Genomic DNA, 14,766 nt, shown 5'->3' with positions numbered 1-14,766 from the left:
TTTATTAAAAAAAATGTGAACAGGCTTTTTTTATCGTTTAATGTTCTGCAAACGCTTTTCTTGGAACCCGTACGATGCTAGACATCCCTGCGCCCTGCAGAGACCAGGGTAACAGTGGAGGCCTGTAGGTGTAAAAAGTCTGCCTCTTTATGTGGCACGGCGTGACACACCTAGTTCGGTTTAATGAACGAGGGGAATTAATGAGCTGTGTAATGTTCGGGATAGGAGGGGGGGATCGAAAAGCGACGGGGGGAGGTCTGAATTGGAAAGGAAAAAAGCAGTTTGCATTCTCCCATTCTTCGCTGCCCTTTAAGCCCCTACCCCCGAAATGGGAGAGGAAGAGTCATCATGTTCTCTTCTGTCACAACCTTGACGATGTTTAAACCTAGGCTTTATTTATTTATATTTTATTTTATTTTATTTTTAAAAAGTTAATTGCGATATAATGCTTTTAAAAGACCCCCAAAGCACGCTGGTGCGATTTCTTAAACGCGTCCCCCCCCCCCCCATGCCTTGAGCCCGCCCGCACCTTCTGCCTTTGACTGGCACGCGCCCAGAGCCCTGGCTCTTACATCTCCAAGTTTCCTGATTGGCTGCGGAGCAACTCCTGCTCGCTCTTTCTCCACCCTTATTGGGCGAGAGTCTCAGCCAGCGGTACTTCAAAGCAGGCGCTCCCCACACTTAGGCTGAGTTTAGCCGTCCAGAGACAGGAGTGTACTTAGCGCAAGTGGGGGAAATACAGCGGGGAGCGCCGAGGACGCTCGCGCGAGGCAGAGCCCCCCTTCGGATCCCGCCGCCCAGCCGGGAGACTTGGCTATGGCTACGTCTATACTTGGGGTAAGTCGGGAGGCGCTTCCGGGCTTGAGGACCTCGACTTTCGTTGTCTTCTTTTTTTTATGGGCGAACCTTAAAACTGTTGCTGTCGCCGCAGCGAGCAGTTTGCGGTTGCACGTCGGGAGAAAGGGGGTAGAAGCGTAAAGGTAAAATAAAGCTTGCTTTCTTTCGATTCCAGTTGCTGTAAAGAAGCAGCTCGTTTTTGCTCGCGGATCTGATTTGCAGCCCTGCCATGTTTTCCTAAAATTTCTGCGCGAATCCCCCACGGAGGCTGCTCAGGTTTTCCCGGTTCGTAACCCATATCCCGCTCGAGGTTTCTCTGCAGCGTAGTTTTAGACCTTTTGGAGAGCGCATAGTTTTTGCTCTCGGGATCTTTGCCATTAAGGCCGATTTGTTTGCCCCACCACCGCCACAAAGGGGGGACGGGGGGAGATGAGAAAAATGCATCGACTTCATCTTTTTTTTTAAAAAAAAGCAAAAAGCAGACGCGCGATTTATTTCCGTTCTTTCTTTCTTTTTTTAAGCGTGGTTTTCTTTCGGCTTCTGTCGTGGCTGCTCCCTGGACCCTTGTCATTTAAAAACATCGGCTCCCACCCTTTCCTGCTGCTGGATGGCGGGGAAAAGCACTTCCAAATAATAAGATCGGCAACAATAATAGAGTAAACCCAGCTAGGCGGGATGCGATGGCCCGGGAGTCTGATTGGTTTCGTTTTGTTTTAAAGGTCGAGTAAATTGCGCGGAACTTTTCGCCAGGACGCCGTTGCCGTGGCTTTCGGGGCCTGTTGCGCGCGCCTTTCCCCGCGGCGGCGGCGGCGGATCCGGGGCTTGGGCGCGAGAGGCTGACGAGCTGGTTTTTGTGTCTCCCTCCCCTCCACAGGAAGAGCCACGCTTCGGGACCACGCCTTTGGCCATGCTGGCCGCCACCTGCAACAAGATCGGCAACACCAGCCCGCTGACCACCTTGCCGGAGTCGAGCGCTTTCGCCAAGGGCAGCTTCCACCCGTGGAAGCGCTCCACCTCCAGCTGCAACCTGGGCTCCAGCCTGTCCGGCTTCACGGTGGCCACCAGCCGCGGCTCGAGCGGGCTGGCCAGCGGCAGCGGCACGGCCAACAGCGCCTTCTGCCTGGCCTCCACGTCGCCCACCTCGTCGGCCTTCAGCAGCGACTACAGCGGCCTCTTCTCCAACTCGGCGGCGGCGGCGGCGGCCGCGGCGGGAGTTTCCCCTCAGGAGGCCGGCGGGCAGTCGGCCTTCATCTCCAAAGTGCACAGCTCGGCGGCCGACAGCCTGTACCCCCGCGTGGGCATGGCGCACCCTTACGAGTCGTGGTACAAGTCCGGCTTCCACTCGACGCTGGCGGCGGGCGAGGTGGCCAACGGCGCGGCGTCGTCGTGGTGGGACGTGCACACCAACCCGGGCTCGTGGCTGGAGGTGCAGAACCCGGCCGGCGGCCTGCAGAGCCCGCTGCACTCGGGCGCCCCCCAGGCCTCCCTGCACTCGCAGCTGGGCACCTACAACCCGGCCGACTTCAGCTCCCTCACGCACTCGGCCTTCAGCTCCACGGGCCTGGGCTCGACGGCGGCGTCGCACCTGCTCTCCACTAGCCAGCACCTGCTCACGCAGGAGGGCTTCAAGCCCGTGCTCCCCTCGTACACGGACTCCAGCGCCGCGGTGGCGGCCGCCAGCGCCATGATTTCCGGCGCCGCGGCGGCCGCGGCAGCTGGGGGAGGCTCGGCGCGCTCCGCCCGGCGCTACTCGGGCAGGGCCACCTGCGACTGCCCCAACTGCCAGGAGGCCGAGCGTCTGGGGCCGGCGGGGGCGAGCCTGAGGCGCAAGGGCCTGCACAGCTGCCACATCCCCGGCTGCGGGAAGGTGTACGGCAAGACGTCGCACCTCAAGGCGCACCTGCGCTGGCACACGGGCGAGCGGCCCTTCGTCTGCAACTGGCTCTTCTGCGGCAAGCGCTTCACGCGCTCCGACGAGCTGCAGAGGCACCTGCGGACTCACACGGGCGAGAAGCGCTTCGCCTGCCCGGTCTGCAACAAGCGCTTCATGCGCAGCGACCACCTCAGCAAACACATTAAGACGCACAACGGCGGAGGAGGGGGCAAAAAGGGCAGCGACAGCGACACGGACGCCAGCAACCTGGAGACGCCGCGCTCCGAGTCGCCCGACCTCATCCTGCACGAGGCGCGGGGCAAGGACTCCACAGCGGGGCCCAACGACTCGTAGTAGGGGGCTGGGGAAGGGCGGCGGAGGAGGCGGCGGCGGCGGGAGAAGTTTTGGCGGGAGAGGTTTTGGCGGGACACGGACGCGCCGAGGAAGAGGCCGGAGGATAGCGCGCGCGCGCGCGAGGAGTGGAAGCGGCGCGCGCGGGAAGGGAGGGGAGGGGGACGCCAAAGGCAAACCCCAGAAACAGCAGCAGCAGCAGCAGCAGCACCGCCACTTTGGCTCCACTTTTCCAGGAGCTTTCGAAAGGGGGGGGGAGTGGGCGAAAAAGGTGAAGCAGAGGGCGCGCTTTTTAGACCTTTTTTATATATATATAAAAAGACTGTTGTTGGAGAGACTTGAACCCGGCCGGAAAGGGCAGAGACGCAGACAAAACAACCATTCAGTAAACAATAAACCACGACCTTATCTTCCTGGCGAACAGCAATAGAAGCGGCTTGAGATCACGCGCAGGCTCCCCTCTCCGAAAAGAAAAGGGGGAAAAAATCAGACTAAACCAAGCAAAATTTAAAGGGGGGCAAAAAAAACACACCCCAAACCATGAAGCAAACGAAACAACAACCCGCCACCCAGGACCCCACCATGCAGCCCTTTTGGAGTGGATTATTATAATATAGCTATACGTATAAACCTACTGCAGACTAAAGCAAGTCGTAATCGACAAAGCAATCAACCACGACGCTTTTTCTATTTAAATATTGGAAAAGGAGAAATCGTCCTTTACACACACACTCAGACATACAAACAAACACACACAGAGGCTTAAGGTGAGAAATTAAACTGGAAAACGGTTGAGACAGTTTATCTCTGTATCATCAAACAAATGTATAAATAGGGTTTCAAAACACACACACACACAAAGGATCGCGTTCTCTCTTTTCCCCTTGTAAATGTCAATTCTAATGGGGATTTTTTTGGGGGAGGGGGTAATTCCTGAAATTCAGGGGAGTTTTTTTTAAAAAGAAATTATTATGATTATTATTATTATTTCTGATGCACTTTGTGGAGGTCAGTATATATGTAAGAGATATTTAACATGTTGAGTTAACATTTCACTCACACCAGTAAGTTAAGGTTGTTTAAAGGAATTAAATGCGTTTATCTGTATTGGGGGGGGGGGGGACGACGACACTTGGCATAATATTTTCATTTTGGTATTATTAAAGAACTCTGAACAATGCGCTCTGGGGTTTCATTTCCACCCTGCCCCCTGCCTCAGCCAAAGGACTTTGCATTGCGATCTGCCTTCCTCTTACTTAGATCGTTTTATCTCCAGGTACATGGGATCGGATTAGGCTTGCAATTCTATACACACTAACTAAGGCACCAGGGGCTCATTGAATTCCATAGGATTTCCTTCGGGTAAACACGCTTCCGGGTTGTGAGTTTCATGGTGTTCAGGCCGAATGAAAATGCTGAATGCTATGAATACTAAGGATCTGGTGTCAGCCAGGACCCCTCAAGGACAATAGATAATCTGAATAAACCAAGTCCCCTTATTTAGGATTGTTTTTCGTATCCTATTGAAAGGTCAGCGACAAAAATCGCCCGTTGATTTGGATGGGCTGAGATCCTAGAGCGCCTGGCGCAGCAGCCCAGTGTGTGAAAACCCAACTTGTTATAGCGACTTATTTATTGTTTAAATGATAGACATCGCCTCCCCAGAAAGAAATAAGAGACCCATCTTCAAACCCCATATCCGATCTTGGGAGATTTTCATAAATGAATTGCCTCTTATAAGGAGTTTAAAGATAAACCTGGGGCCGAGCAAGTATTTACTGTGTTAAAAAGCCTGCAACGCATCCAACAAGGTTGCTCAGGTTAGAGAGGAAGGCAGCCCCGAGGGAATAAATAGCTAGAGTCAATACTCCGGAAAAGACATTTCATGCCTAAATGAAAATCTTGTTAAATGTTATTAATTTTGACTTGGAGCACAGAGCAGCCCCCTGTGCCTTGTATTCCCTTATTAGAGATTCATGTCTTATCAAATATCTAATTAATCTCCTAGACATCATTTGTTCTGGCCAACTTTATCTCAGCTGGTCCGCGGGGAAAACCCTCAGAATATTCTCGGTGACAAAGCTTCCCTTGAAGATCCTTTTAATTGTCTAAATTAACTGCGCCGAATTTGCATGTCAAACGGCTAAGGGCAACCTGAGATAAAATGTAAACGTTTTAAAAAGCTTCCCCCAAACCAAGCACTTGATTTGATAACTGGTCCTTTTTTTTTAATGTTAGGGAAGACAACTGGCTCCTTTCCCTTTTCAAAAGACAGTTGATCTATGCAAATAGTGAATTGGAAATGCTTATGTCTCCCCCATGCAGTCAAATGGTCCTCGCCTGTTATTTGAATATCAGTAGCTCTGCTATTGAAAAGGTTCAAGGATGCTCTCTGACTTCTTTGTGATTACGCAGTGCAGCGTCTTATTCTAAAGGGGGGTGGAAAAAACCTCAGGAATAATTAAAGCCTGGGATAAGGCCTGGGAACACATTTGGGACAGGAATCTCATTTAGACGGGCTCTTTCAAAATAAGGCACAGTTAAATTGACCAGAAGGCAATTATTGAAATGAAAATTATTTTCACTCCTTTTGTCTTCTGACCACCAACTTAACAGTCGCAGGATATCTTTTTTTTTTTTAAGGGAAAATCGTTCCAATGAGATAATTGCGCTACTTTAAGGGGGAAGAGAGAGACTCTGCGAAGGAGCAGAGAGAAAGAGGTTACATTGAGGGGGGGAGGGGAGAAAGTTAATTTAGATTGCACGTTTCCAGAAAGAAAGGCGAAAATATATGTGAAGCCCCTTTTTTTTATTTTACGAAATTGCGCATGCAAATGCAAGCCACCCAGCCGATCCTATCCTATCCTATCCGCTGGATTTGCTGGCAAAAGTAGGCGAAAGAATCCCTGAATAAAAACATCTGTTGTGTCTAGCAGGGCTCGTATTTAGCTTCCCTCGGTAATTGTGCTGAAATGCAGCCGCTGAAACCGGGGCTAGATTATAATGTCTCCAGCAGTATTGTGAACCCGGAGTCTTTCAATGCAAAGCTGAGAAGGGCTGCCAGAAGCTTATCTGCAGGAAAGGGGCAATTTCATTTTGAGCTGTTTATCTGTCTACCGGTGTCGGTGGTAAATAATACGATCCTTATTTATTTTATTTGTTTCGCCCGACTCAGGGCGGTGTCGATAATGGGCTCCTCTCTCCCTACTCTGGCAAGCTTAATTTGGGGGGCGGTGGGGAGGGGAGCGCTTGCTAAGTGTATGAATCTCTCCATGCCTCAGACCCAAGTCTCCACAATACATTTGTGTTGTTTATATTGGGGTTTTTGGAAGGAGGAGAGGGAAGACAACGGCAGCTGGGGGGGGGGGGGAACAGAGGACACGCTTGAGGAAGGGGCAAAGTAAACAGAAAGCTTTATGAGCTATGCAGGATACAGCTTCCCTCCCTCCCCGGTCAGTTGCGCTGTTGTTGTGTGGGGCTTGCCTAAGGAATGCGTCCTGGCTGGGTTGTTTGGGGAGCAGGCTGCTTTGTTTGCGATCTGTAATAAAAAAAGAAATAAAAAAATAAATAGAACCCAGATCAAAGGGCTCCCCGTCCAGGTCCCACTTTCTGCCAGGCCGGGGTTACAATTCTCAGCTCAATGATCAAGGACCTCTTTGCATTCCTGTTGCCCCTTCGAGGTCAGGAAACGTCCATCATTTACAGACTCCCCAGAAACCGAGAAGGGGGAAAACTCCAGAGCCTGGCCGAGAGGGGAATAAGAAGGAATGCTAACTTTTTTTCCCTTCCACCCCCCCCCCCCGGAGGAAGGGGATATTTATCCAATAACCGGAAACAAATCTGATCATTGTTAGACCTCTCAGATTTTCGCAGTCCCATATGTTTGTGTGTGTGTGTGTGTTTACGCGCACATAAGAAAGGATGAGAGCAGAGGCAAACTTCGCTCCCTCTTTTCCATTTGTCTTAGTGGAGAGACACCCCCGCCCTCTTAAAAGGGGATTTGGAGAGCCTAGACAAGGCACCAGGAAGGGGAATGTAGGCTGGGGCGGTGTGTGTGTGTGTGTGTGTGTGTGTGTGTGTGTGTGTGTGTGTGTGTGTTTATGGCTGAGCGGGATTGTGGGGGAAGAGAAAACTGCTATCACTGGATGGCACTTTACGCATGAGGTTCACCCAAACGACTATTTGTACTTTCTCTCACCCCGGTATTGTTACTTCCGGGGGAGGGGGACACGCAAGTTAAAAGAGGGCTGGTTTCAGCACGCGGTTTAGATCGGCGGGCACATCAACGCGCACCTTCCGGGGCTGCAACCCAAAATCTGGCTTCCCCAGTCTTGCTGCTAAGCAAAAACAGCAGAGGATGGTGCTTTAGGTGGTAGAGACTGAAGTGGGGAGGGATCGCGCACTGCTTACCAGGGAAGGAGGGTATCTGAAGCCGATTTGTTGTCCTATTCAACCGGATCTCGCCCCTTATTTCATGCATGCTCCTTGGGGTTTTCTGCTCAAATGTCTCTCTGTTTAATTTTGTTCTATGAAGTTTATATTTGCGCGCGTGTGTGTGCTCATCCTCGTATAACCGCGACAGCTGATTATTTTTCACATCCACCCACCCAGACACGCAGCAAGTTTATCTTCTAATTTATTTGCAGCCGTTATCTGTATTCACCCAAGAATCTTTTTCCGAGCTCAAAAAAAAAAAAAAAAAGCAGATGAGGAATATGCTGCAGAAAAATCCGGCCTATTTGGGTAATTGGTATACTAAGTGTTTATTTTAAGTGAGAATAATTTAGCTACAAATTTCCTTAAGGAATAACATTCTTAACGTATTAAAAAACCCCCTGAAAACTCTGATTTGCTTTTATGTTTGACAGTCACTTTTGAGTCCTTGGAGAAGAGGAGAAGGAGGGGAAGGAACCGGGGGGAGGGAAGGATTCTGATAATTTCTGACTCTTTGGCGCCATCTAGAGCTCGTCGCGGGGGAAGAGATTCCTTTCCGATTCATTCCGAAAACCGTCTTGTGTTATATTCTCTGTTAAGAGAATTGTGGTACAAACCTCCACTTTTTTTCCTCCCTTTTTGGCCAAGCCGGCACCTCCTAAATCTATCTACAACGAAGCAGCTAGGACCGAATGTTCAACAGATGCCACTTATATTGAATTCTTGCATTTGTGAACACTAATAATAGTACATAAACCGAAAGGAGGAGAAAAAAAAATCTTTCTGACTCTGGGAGTCAGGTCATTGTTCCGTTTTTCTTCTCCTCTTTATGCATTCCATATATTAGGGGCATCGATAGGAGTCTTCCCATGTTTCTGAAGACCCCGGCGCGCGATGGCTGCAGCTAAGGCCATTCCCCAAGAGGGACTAGGTTTGGACAAGCGCGGCGGGGCCAAAGGCTCTTTCGCCTCCGTGCGCCACGTGCCGAGCGGTGCATTTTATTTGCAAGAGAGAGAGAGAGGTTGAAAAGCTCCTTGCGTCCTTTCTTTGGCCAAGGACCTGAGATCGTGGCGTTGCAGATCGATTTTGCGCGCAAAAGCTACGGATTAAGGGAAAGTGGCCGTATATGCCGCCGCCACTAGGTATGGTGACTCCGGCTCCGCCGCCTGCTGCCGCTCCTTAGGAGCAGTTCGGAGCCTGGAGGCGTCGGTGCTGAAAGCCACTTCTATCCGCTTTCGCTCTGGCACAAATAATGGGGTGCTAATTCCACCAGAGTAAGACAGTTTGGAAACGCGAGAGTTTTTTTGGAGAAACGCCGTAACGTGGTGGAAAAGGGTTGCTTGGCTCGAGATCAGACCTCCTGTCGTCCCCGTCCCCCCCAACTTTCCCATTGCGCCAAAAAAATATGCTTAAATTCCCCCGTTCAAATACTTCCAGTTCCTGGCTTTTAAGCTTGCATTAGACGGCGCAGGAGGCGCAAGAACCACTTGCAGCTCTTTGCTGCGCCCTGTAAATATAAGGCTCAAGGAAGGAGAGAGGAGCTTGGGAAGATTAGAGGAGGAGGCTGACTTTTTTCTTCTTCTTCTTCCCCTCGCTCTCTCTCTCTCTCTCACTCCCCCCCCCCCCCGCCTCACCCCGCTTCGCCCATTTGGAAAAAGCCAAGCGGACGGAAACCTTTGATTCCCCCGCCGCCGAGCCAAGAAGAAGGGCAGGCCTGCGGGAGGCCCGGGCGTTTTGGTGCGGTCAGCTATGTAAACGTGGCTGCTCTTCTGCACGGCAGGCTCCGCCTCCCCGCCGCCATCCTCTCCCTCGGCGCAGCCCAATGAGTTTGGGCTTTTGCCTCGCTTGCTGCCGGTTTAATATCCGTCTCCCCGCGCTGCCTGTTTCCAAGATGTGCTAATTACTACTTGGATAGCAGGGCCCCCAAGTCCTTGTCCATTACCCTACTACAAAGTAGGGCTTCTTTGCTTGGGGGGGGCCGATTTTTTTTTAATTATTAAAAAAAATGCCTTTCAGCCTAAAGCTGCCTTACCTGAATGTCATAATTACAGTAATTATGTACATCCAAATTACATGCTAATTAAATTAGAATCAAATCGTTCTAAATCGAAATCAAACGAGGTAGCGGGAATTAATCAATGACAACATAAATAGAGAGCTTCCTTAGGGGATATTTATTGTAACGATCCAAGAGGGAATCTGAGCCGAAAAGTCACCTGTTTATTTACTTTTCAATTAGTAATAATTTATGCTTCTTCGCCGTCTAAATTTCGAAGCTGTCGGCTGATTCCCCGTGCCCTTCTCCCTCCCTCCCCAGCCTCTATAAATCAAATAGAGCATCAGACTGGTATGGAACCGTCAGAGACTCCCCCAGAACCTCTCTGAAATCCGGGGACATCCAGGCCAACAAAAGGGAGCCCTTCTCTCTCGTTGCCCTATTGAGCCTATGTAGGAGCCATAGCAGGGCACCCTAGGTTTTTCTGTACCGTCCTATTAAGACTGAGCTGGAGAGTTGCGGAATGGAAACACGCGCGCTATTACGCACCAAACACAGAGACACCTTCCCTCCTCTCCCTCCGCGTTCGCACCTACTCCGTGCTGCAGAGAGACGAATCAAGCGGGTTTTCACCCAAGAGCCCAATTCCACTGGGAACTGGTCACACAAACACACACACATCCAGATTTTCTCGGCCAAGTACACGACTGAACGCCGCTAGTGTTTGTGCACGCTGCGATCCACAAACCGTTTTCAAGTCGTTCGCCGCCATCCACAGAAGTTGGACGGGGCGCAAGTGCACAGGACCTCCGATCGTTCTCCAGCAGCTCTTCAGTGCAGTATGGTGTGTGTAAAATTGTTATGGGACTATTGTACCCCAACCTGGGGTGCCTGGCTCGGACCCTCTTCCAGGTCCAGGCTTTTCACGTGGGGATAATTTTCTCTACCCCACGTTCTCCCCCCCCCCCGTCACCTCGGGTCATCAATGACATAGACTCGATGGTGCAAACCTGGAACGGCTGGGTTTGCGAGAGATCCCGGTCTCCCCCCACTCCCAATTATGTTTCCTCCTCGGGCCTTGGCATGCCCTAGGAGACGGCAGCCTTGCAGCGCCATCCTATGCAGGTCTATTCAGAAGTAAGCCCCCGTGAGGCACCAGTAAGACTCGGAGACAGTCGTCGTTGGCTCAGGCTGCAGTCCCGTACGCGTCCCCCTGAACTCCGTGGGAATGACCTCTGAGCAGACCTACCTACGGTTGCGCATAGGCGCTAATAAACCGGCCCTGTTCTTTTCTCGCTAAGCGCAGCAGCCAGCCAACTCTTCTCGCTTTCTGCTAACCAGGCGAGATCCAATTGCCGCCGGGCCGTGTTTGACAGTGTGCAGCAAATGGAAGGACGCGTTGCTCTCCTTGTCTTTCCTGCCGCCTTTGGCTGACTCCGTTCCCCCACCTCGTCCTTCCTCTCCACTTGCTTAAGTATCTGACCCGCCTCCCCGGAGAGCAGCAGTGGCCAACTCGGCCCTCCTCTGGGGGAAATGCCAAGTAGTGGTGGTAATGAACCATTGCTTGTTTATTTTATTTTTATTATTCCCCTTCTCCCCCCTCCCCCCAAAAAATTATCCCTTCGAAGGCTGAGGGACAAGGCGCCTTTTATTTTACAACAAGGCAAAAAAAACAGCCGGGTGAGTGTATGTTTCTTGTGGTGAAAACACACCGCGCCGGGCTTTGACCGGCTGAAGCGAGTCTCCTCAGAACAAGCGGTTCTGTCAGTGGCGGGAGAGAAGCGCCTCCTGAGCATAGCTGCCAACTTTTCCCTTTTCTTGCGAGGAATCCTATTCGGAATAAGCGAATTTCCCTTTAAAAAGGGGAAACGTTGACAGCTATGCTCCTGAGTGTCCGCGGGCGCGGGCGCACACCTGTGCAAACAGGAATCTCCTGCGCGCGAAACCTCTCGCTTCAGGTGAAATTTACGCGGGCTGAGGCGAGGGAATTGGCCACTCGGCCTGGCTAGAGGGCTTCGGTTGCTGCTGGCTTGAGGAGGAGGAGAGCGCGAGGGCCCAGCTTCTCCCACGGAGTAGCGGCCAGGCATCCCCAACCTACGGCCCTCCAGATGTTTTGGGACTATAGCTCCCATGATCCCTAGCTAACAGGACCAGTGGTCAGGGATGATGGGAATTGTAGTCGAAAACATCTGGAAGGCCGCAGGTAGCCTGTCAGGGCAATGGCGAGTTGGTGTTTTTGCAGCAGCAGGCAGGTCTCCTCCCTCAGATCCTTGATTCTCCCGCAGGAAAGAGCGGGAAGTTCTTCACAGGAGGAAGGTTTATAATGGCGCAGTAGTTTGCAGCTGCCCCTTCTCTGCGCAACTCTGGAGCCCAGCTGCTGAGGATGAGGGAGGGATGCGCGCGCAAACGACGCGCAGAGTTGGGGAGGCGTCGCGGGGGTTGGTTTGCTTTCCGCAGCGGCGGTGACGGCGGCGTCCGGGACCATTTGCAAACCAACAGCACCTCCTGCAGGGTTCGCTTTGCCATCGTCCAACGAAGGTAGGCAGCAAGACCCAGAAACCGTTCGTTAGAAGCAAGCCCCAAGGTTCATTTTTTTTACAACTTTCCAAACTTCCTTCTCCAAATCGCCTCCCCCCGATTCACCACGAGACAAAACAGACTCGGTTAGGGACAACACATTTCTACAAGGGTGTTTGGTTTTGTTTTTTTGCGGAGGGTAGGAGCTGCAGCCACACTTTTATATATATTTGGGTACATTCTTGCCATATCTGGAGCAGTTCCAGTGCTTCCCCCCCTAAAAAAATGTTTAGGGGTACTCTCATTTTTCTACTCATATTGAAATACTGCCCCTCAATGAGGCCAAACTTAGATTCACAAAATGTTTAGGGGTATGCATACCCCTGCGTTCCCCCAGAAAAAAAGCACTTTGCAGTTCTAAAAAGGTAAATATTTGTGTGAAAAGGCAGAGAATTTGGTGTAGTTAATGTGCTTTTCCAAACTCTCTTGCTATATGCTGGGGCTTTCAGGATTATTGGAGCTTCCGCTTCAGCAAAATTAAGCTGATCTTTATATACTGTGGAGCTCCCACAGGATGATCAATGGCAGCAAGAAATAGCCAGTTGCTTATATGACACTGTTCACAAGGGCAAAATTTTAGCCTTGATTGCAAATCTTCTGCCTTAAGCCACCCAATTCTAGTAGCTTTCTGTATTTATTTTTTTAAAAAACCTGTGAATAAGCTGAAAGCTTTCTGCTCATACTTCAGAATGGTATTCAAAAATGTTTTAAGGGCAAAACAGCAAGATACGCTTTAAACTTGCTCTTGACTGTGGCTCTGTCAGAACAGGTTGATCTGGAGATACAGGTGGCTGCTCGATACGATCTCAAAATATACAATCACAGAAACATTCACCATAAGCTTCCCAGCTGAATATTCTTCATGATTGCATCCATCTGAGATACATTGCAAAGAGGCAATGAGCAGTATTGGGGTCCGCTCTGTATTGCATGGGCCAGGTTTAGACAAATGAACAGAGACAGTTAAAGGCCTTTCCATTCGACCAGAAACACAGAAAATAAATAAATCAAGTCACATGTTTGTGGTTTACCTTGATGAACTGCCCTTACAGCAACCAAACTGGAGCACATAGAAATGCTTACTAAAAATAGAGAAAACACATTTCTCTCACACAGGAGGATTAAGTGTAGCGACAGCAGCAGCTGGGTGGCAAGCTGCCAGCACAGACAGGATTGAACCAATGCCCCTTTTCTATGTGCAACAAAATAGGCCACTGTTGTTTTTTTGCGGGGAGAGACTGCTCTTTTCAGAGAGAAAAAGAAGCTTTGTAATGCTTATGTTCTTCTGAAGGTCCTTTCCAAGTGGGGTCACAAATTTGACTGGGCTGAAAGGCATTTTCAAATGCAGACTTAGTGCCAAAATTAGGTCCTCTTTTCTTTGTTCTCAAGCATAAACTCTGAAATTGTAAGCCCTGGGCACTTCATATTAAGTTCTTGCCCCGTGTTGGCTTAGAAACAAAGAACACAATGATGATGGGATTTTGTGTCCAGGTATAAGGGGCTTCTCAGAACATCTAGTGAAGACGGCGACATCTTATCGGGCAAACCAGCATAAGAGACTGCCTTTTCCTCTACGCTCCAATGTAATATTTAAAATGAGTATCCTTGAAACAGTACCATCTATGGATCAAATAGAAACAGAAAGCATAAATGCAGAAGCATTATGAACGAGCACTTTATCACTGTAGAAGGCACTTTCAGTACTCTCCCTAAAGCTTAAGTCAGAAGTGCTGTAAAGCCTGTGTGTTTTAGCTTCTGACATGTGGGGTTAAAGTGCTTTGTAGGGTGGCAAGATGGTAAACTATTGTAAACTGCAATAGCCATTTTGTATACATCATTTTTACGTTAGCCACATGGACCTTTTGACCTAGAGCCAGCTAGAAATGTAAGCACAATTTTGGAATGACAAAGCTGCTAGGTGTACTAGATTTACCATTATTCAGGGGTTATCCTGCAATCGTTTCTTTTTTCACCGCTCAATCCTGTGTGTGTTTTCTAGGAAGGGCCACTGAATTTAATGTGTCTTATTTCAAAGTAAGAATTCATGGCATTTCAGCCCTGGTGCCGTTTAGTTTATTTCTTCTAATGACAGCATTAACAAGCTAATGCAGTGTGCAGTCACACCTACTATTTGCATTTGATACTTCCATTATCTTTTAATCTCTTACGGTAACACTCATAGGAAGGTGTGAGATGCATCAAAGGCCAAGCTATTAAAGGCAAGGCACCTCTACTGGACATTGATTTCTGTGATATGCAAAAGCTTCTGCATGGTGGTAGAAAAACACACCAGAACTATAGCAGAAATGAAGAAGCAGAAACACTCCTTGTCTGTACCTTGAATTCAATTGCACTTCTTAGTTTTCCAACTCCCTCGTTATCTGCGCCTTTAAAATAGCAGAGATATCCCAGAGAATAAAGTGAACATTTTTTTGGGGGGGGGGGGAATCAAAGTTTATTTAATGTAGTTCATCCCTGAACATCTGTTTAAAAAACTACAACCCAAACCCTAAAGAGAAATCTACTGTCTGACAAGGTTAAGACTAGAGCTGACACAACATTCCTACAGCACACAATATCTACAAACTGTTAAGGCAGTAAATATTCTTCCCATGTCTTGAGAAATAACTCGACGCTGCGGTAACATGTACCAACCAGGGCTCAAGATGCTTAGATAGCCTTGACCAAGTTATACTCC

The 14,766-nt window shown here is 49.7% G+C and overlaps 1 protein-coding gene across 1 annotated transcript; it reads left to right on the top strand.

The window, feature by feature from the left end:
* The first annotated feature begins 606 nt into the window (after window positions 1-606).
* Window positions 607-3,314, top strand: SP9 (Sp9 transcription factor). The gene is made up of 2 exons (XM_083754810.1): window positions 607-837; window positions 1,712-3,314. The coding sequence occupies exons 1-2, from the start codon at window positions 817-819 to the stop codon at window positions 3,062-3,064; spliced, it is 1,374 nt and encodes a 457-aa protein (XP_083610936.1). The 5' UTR covers window positions 607-816; the 3' UTR covers window positions 3,065-3,314.
* Window positions 3,315-14,766: the final 11,452 nt, after the last annotated feature.

This window comes from Podarcis gaigeae (assembly GCF_964106915.1).
Source record: "Podarcis gaigeae genome assembly, chromosome: 1".
Classification (NCBI taxonomy): domain Eukaryota; kingdom Metazoa; phylum Chordata; class Lepidosauria; order Squamata; family Lacertidae; genus Podarcis; species Podarcis gaigeae.
The sequence above is the reverse complement of the archived record's forward strand: the minus strand, read 5'-3'. Positions and strand labels throughout refer to the sequence as shown.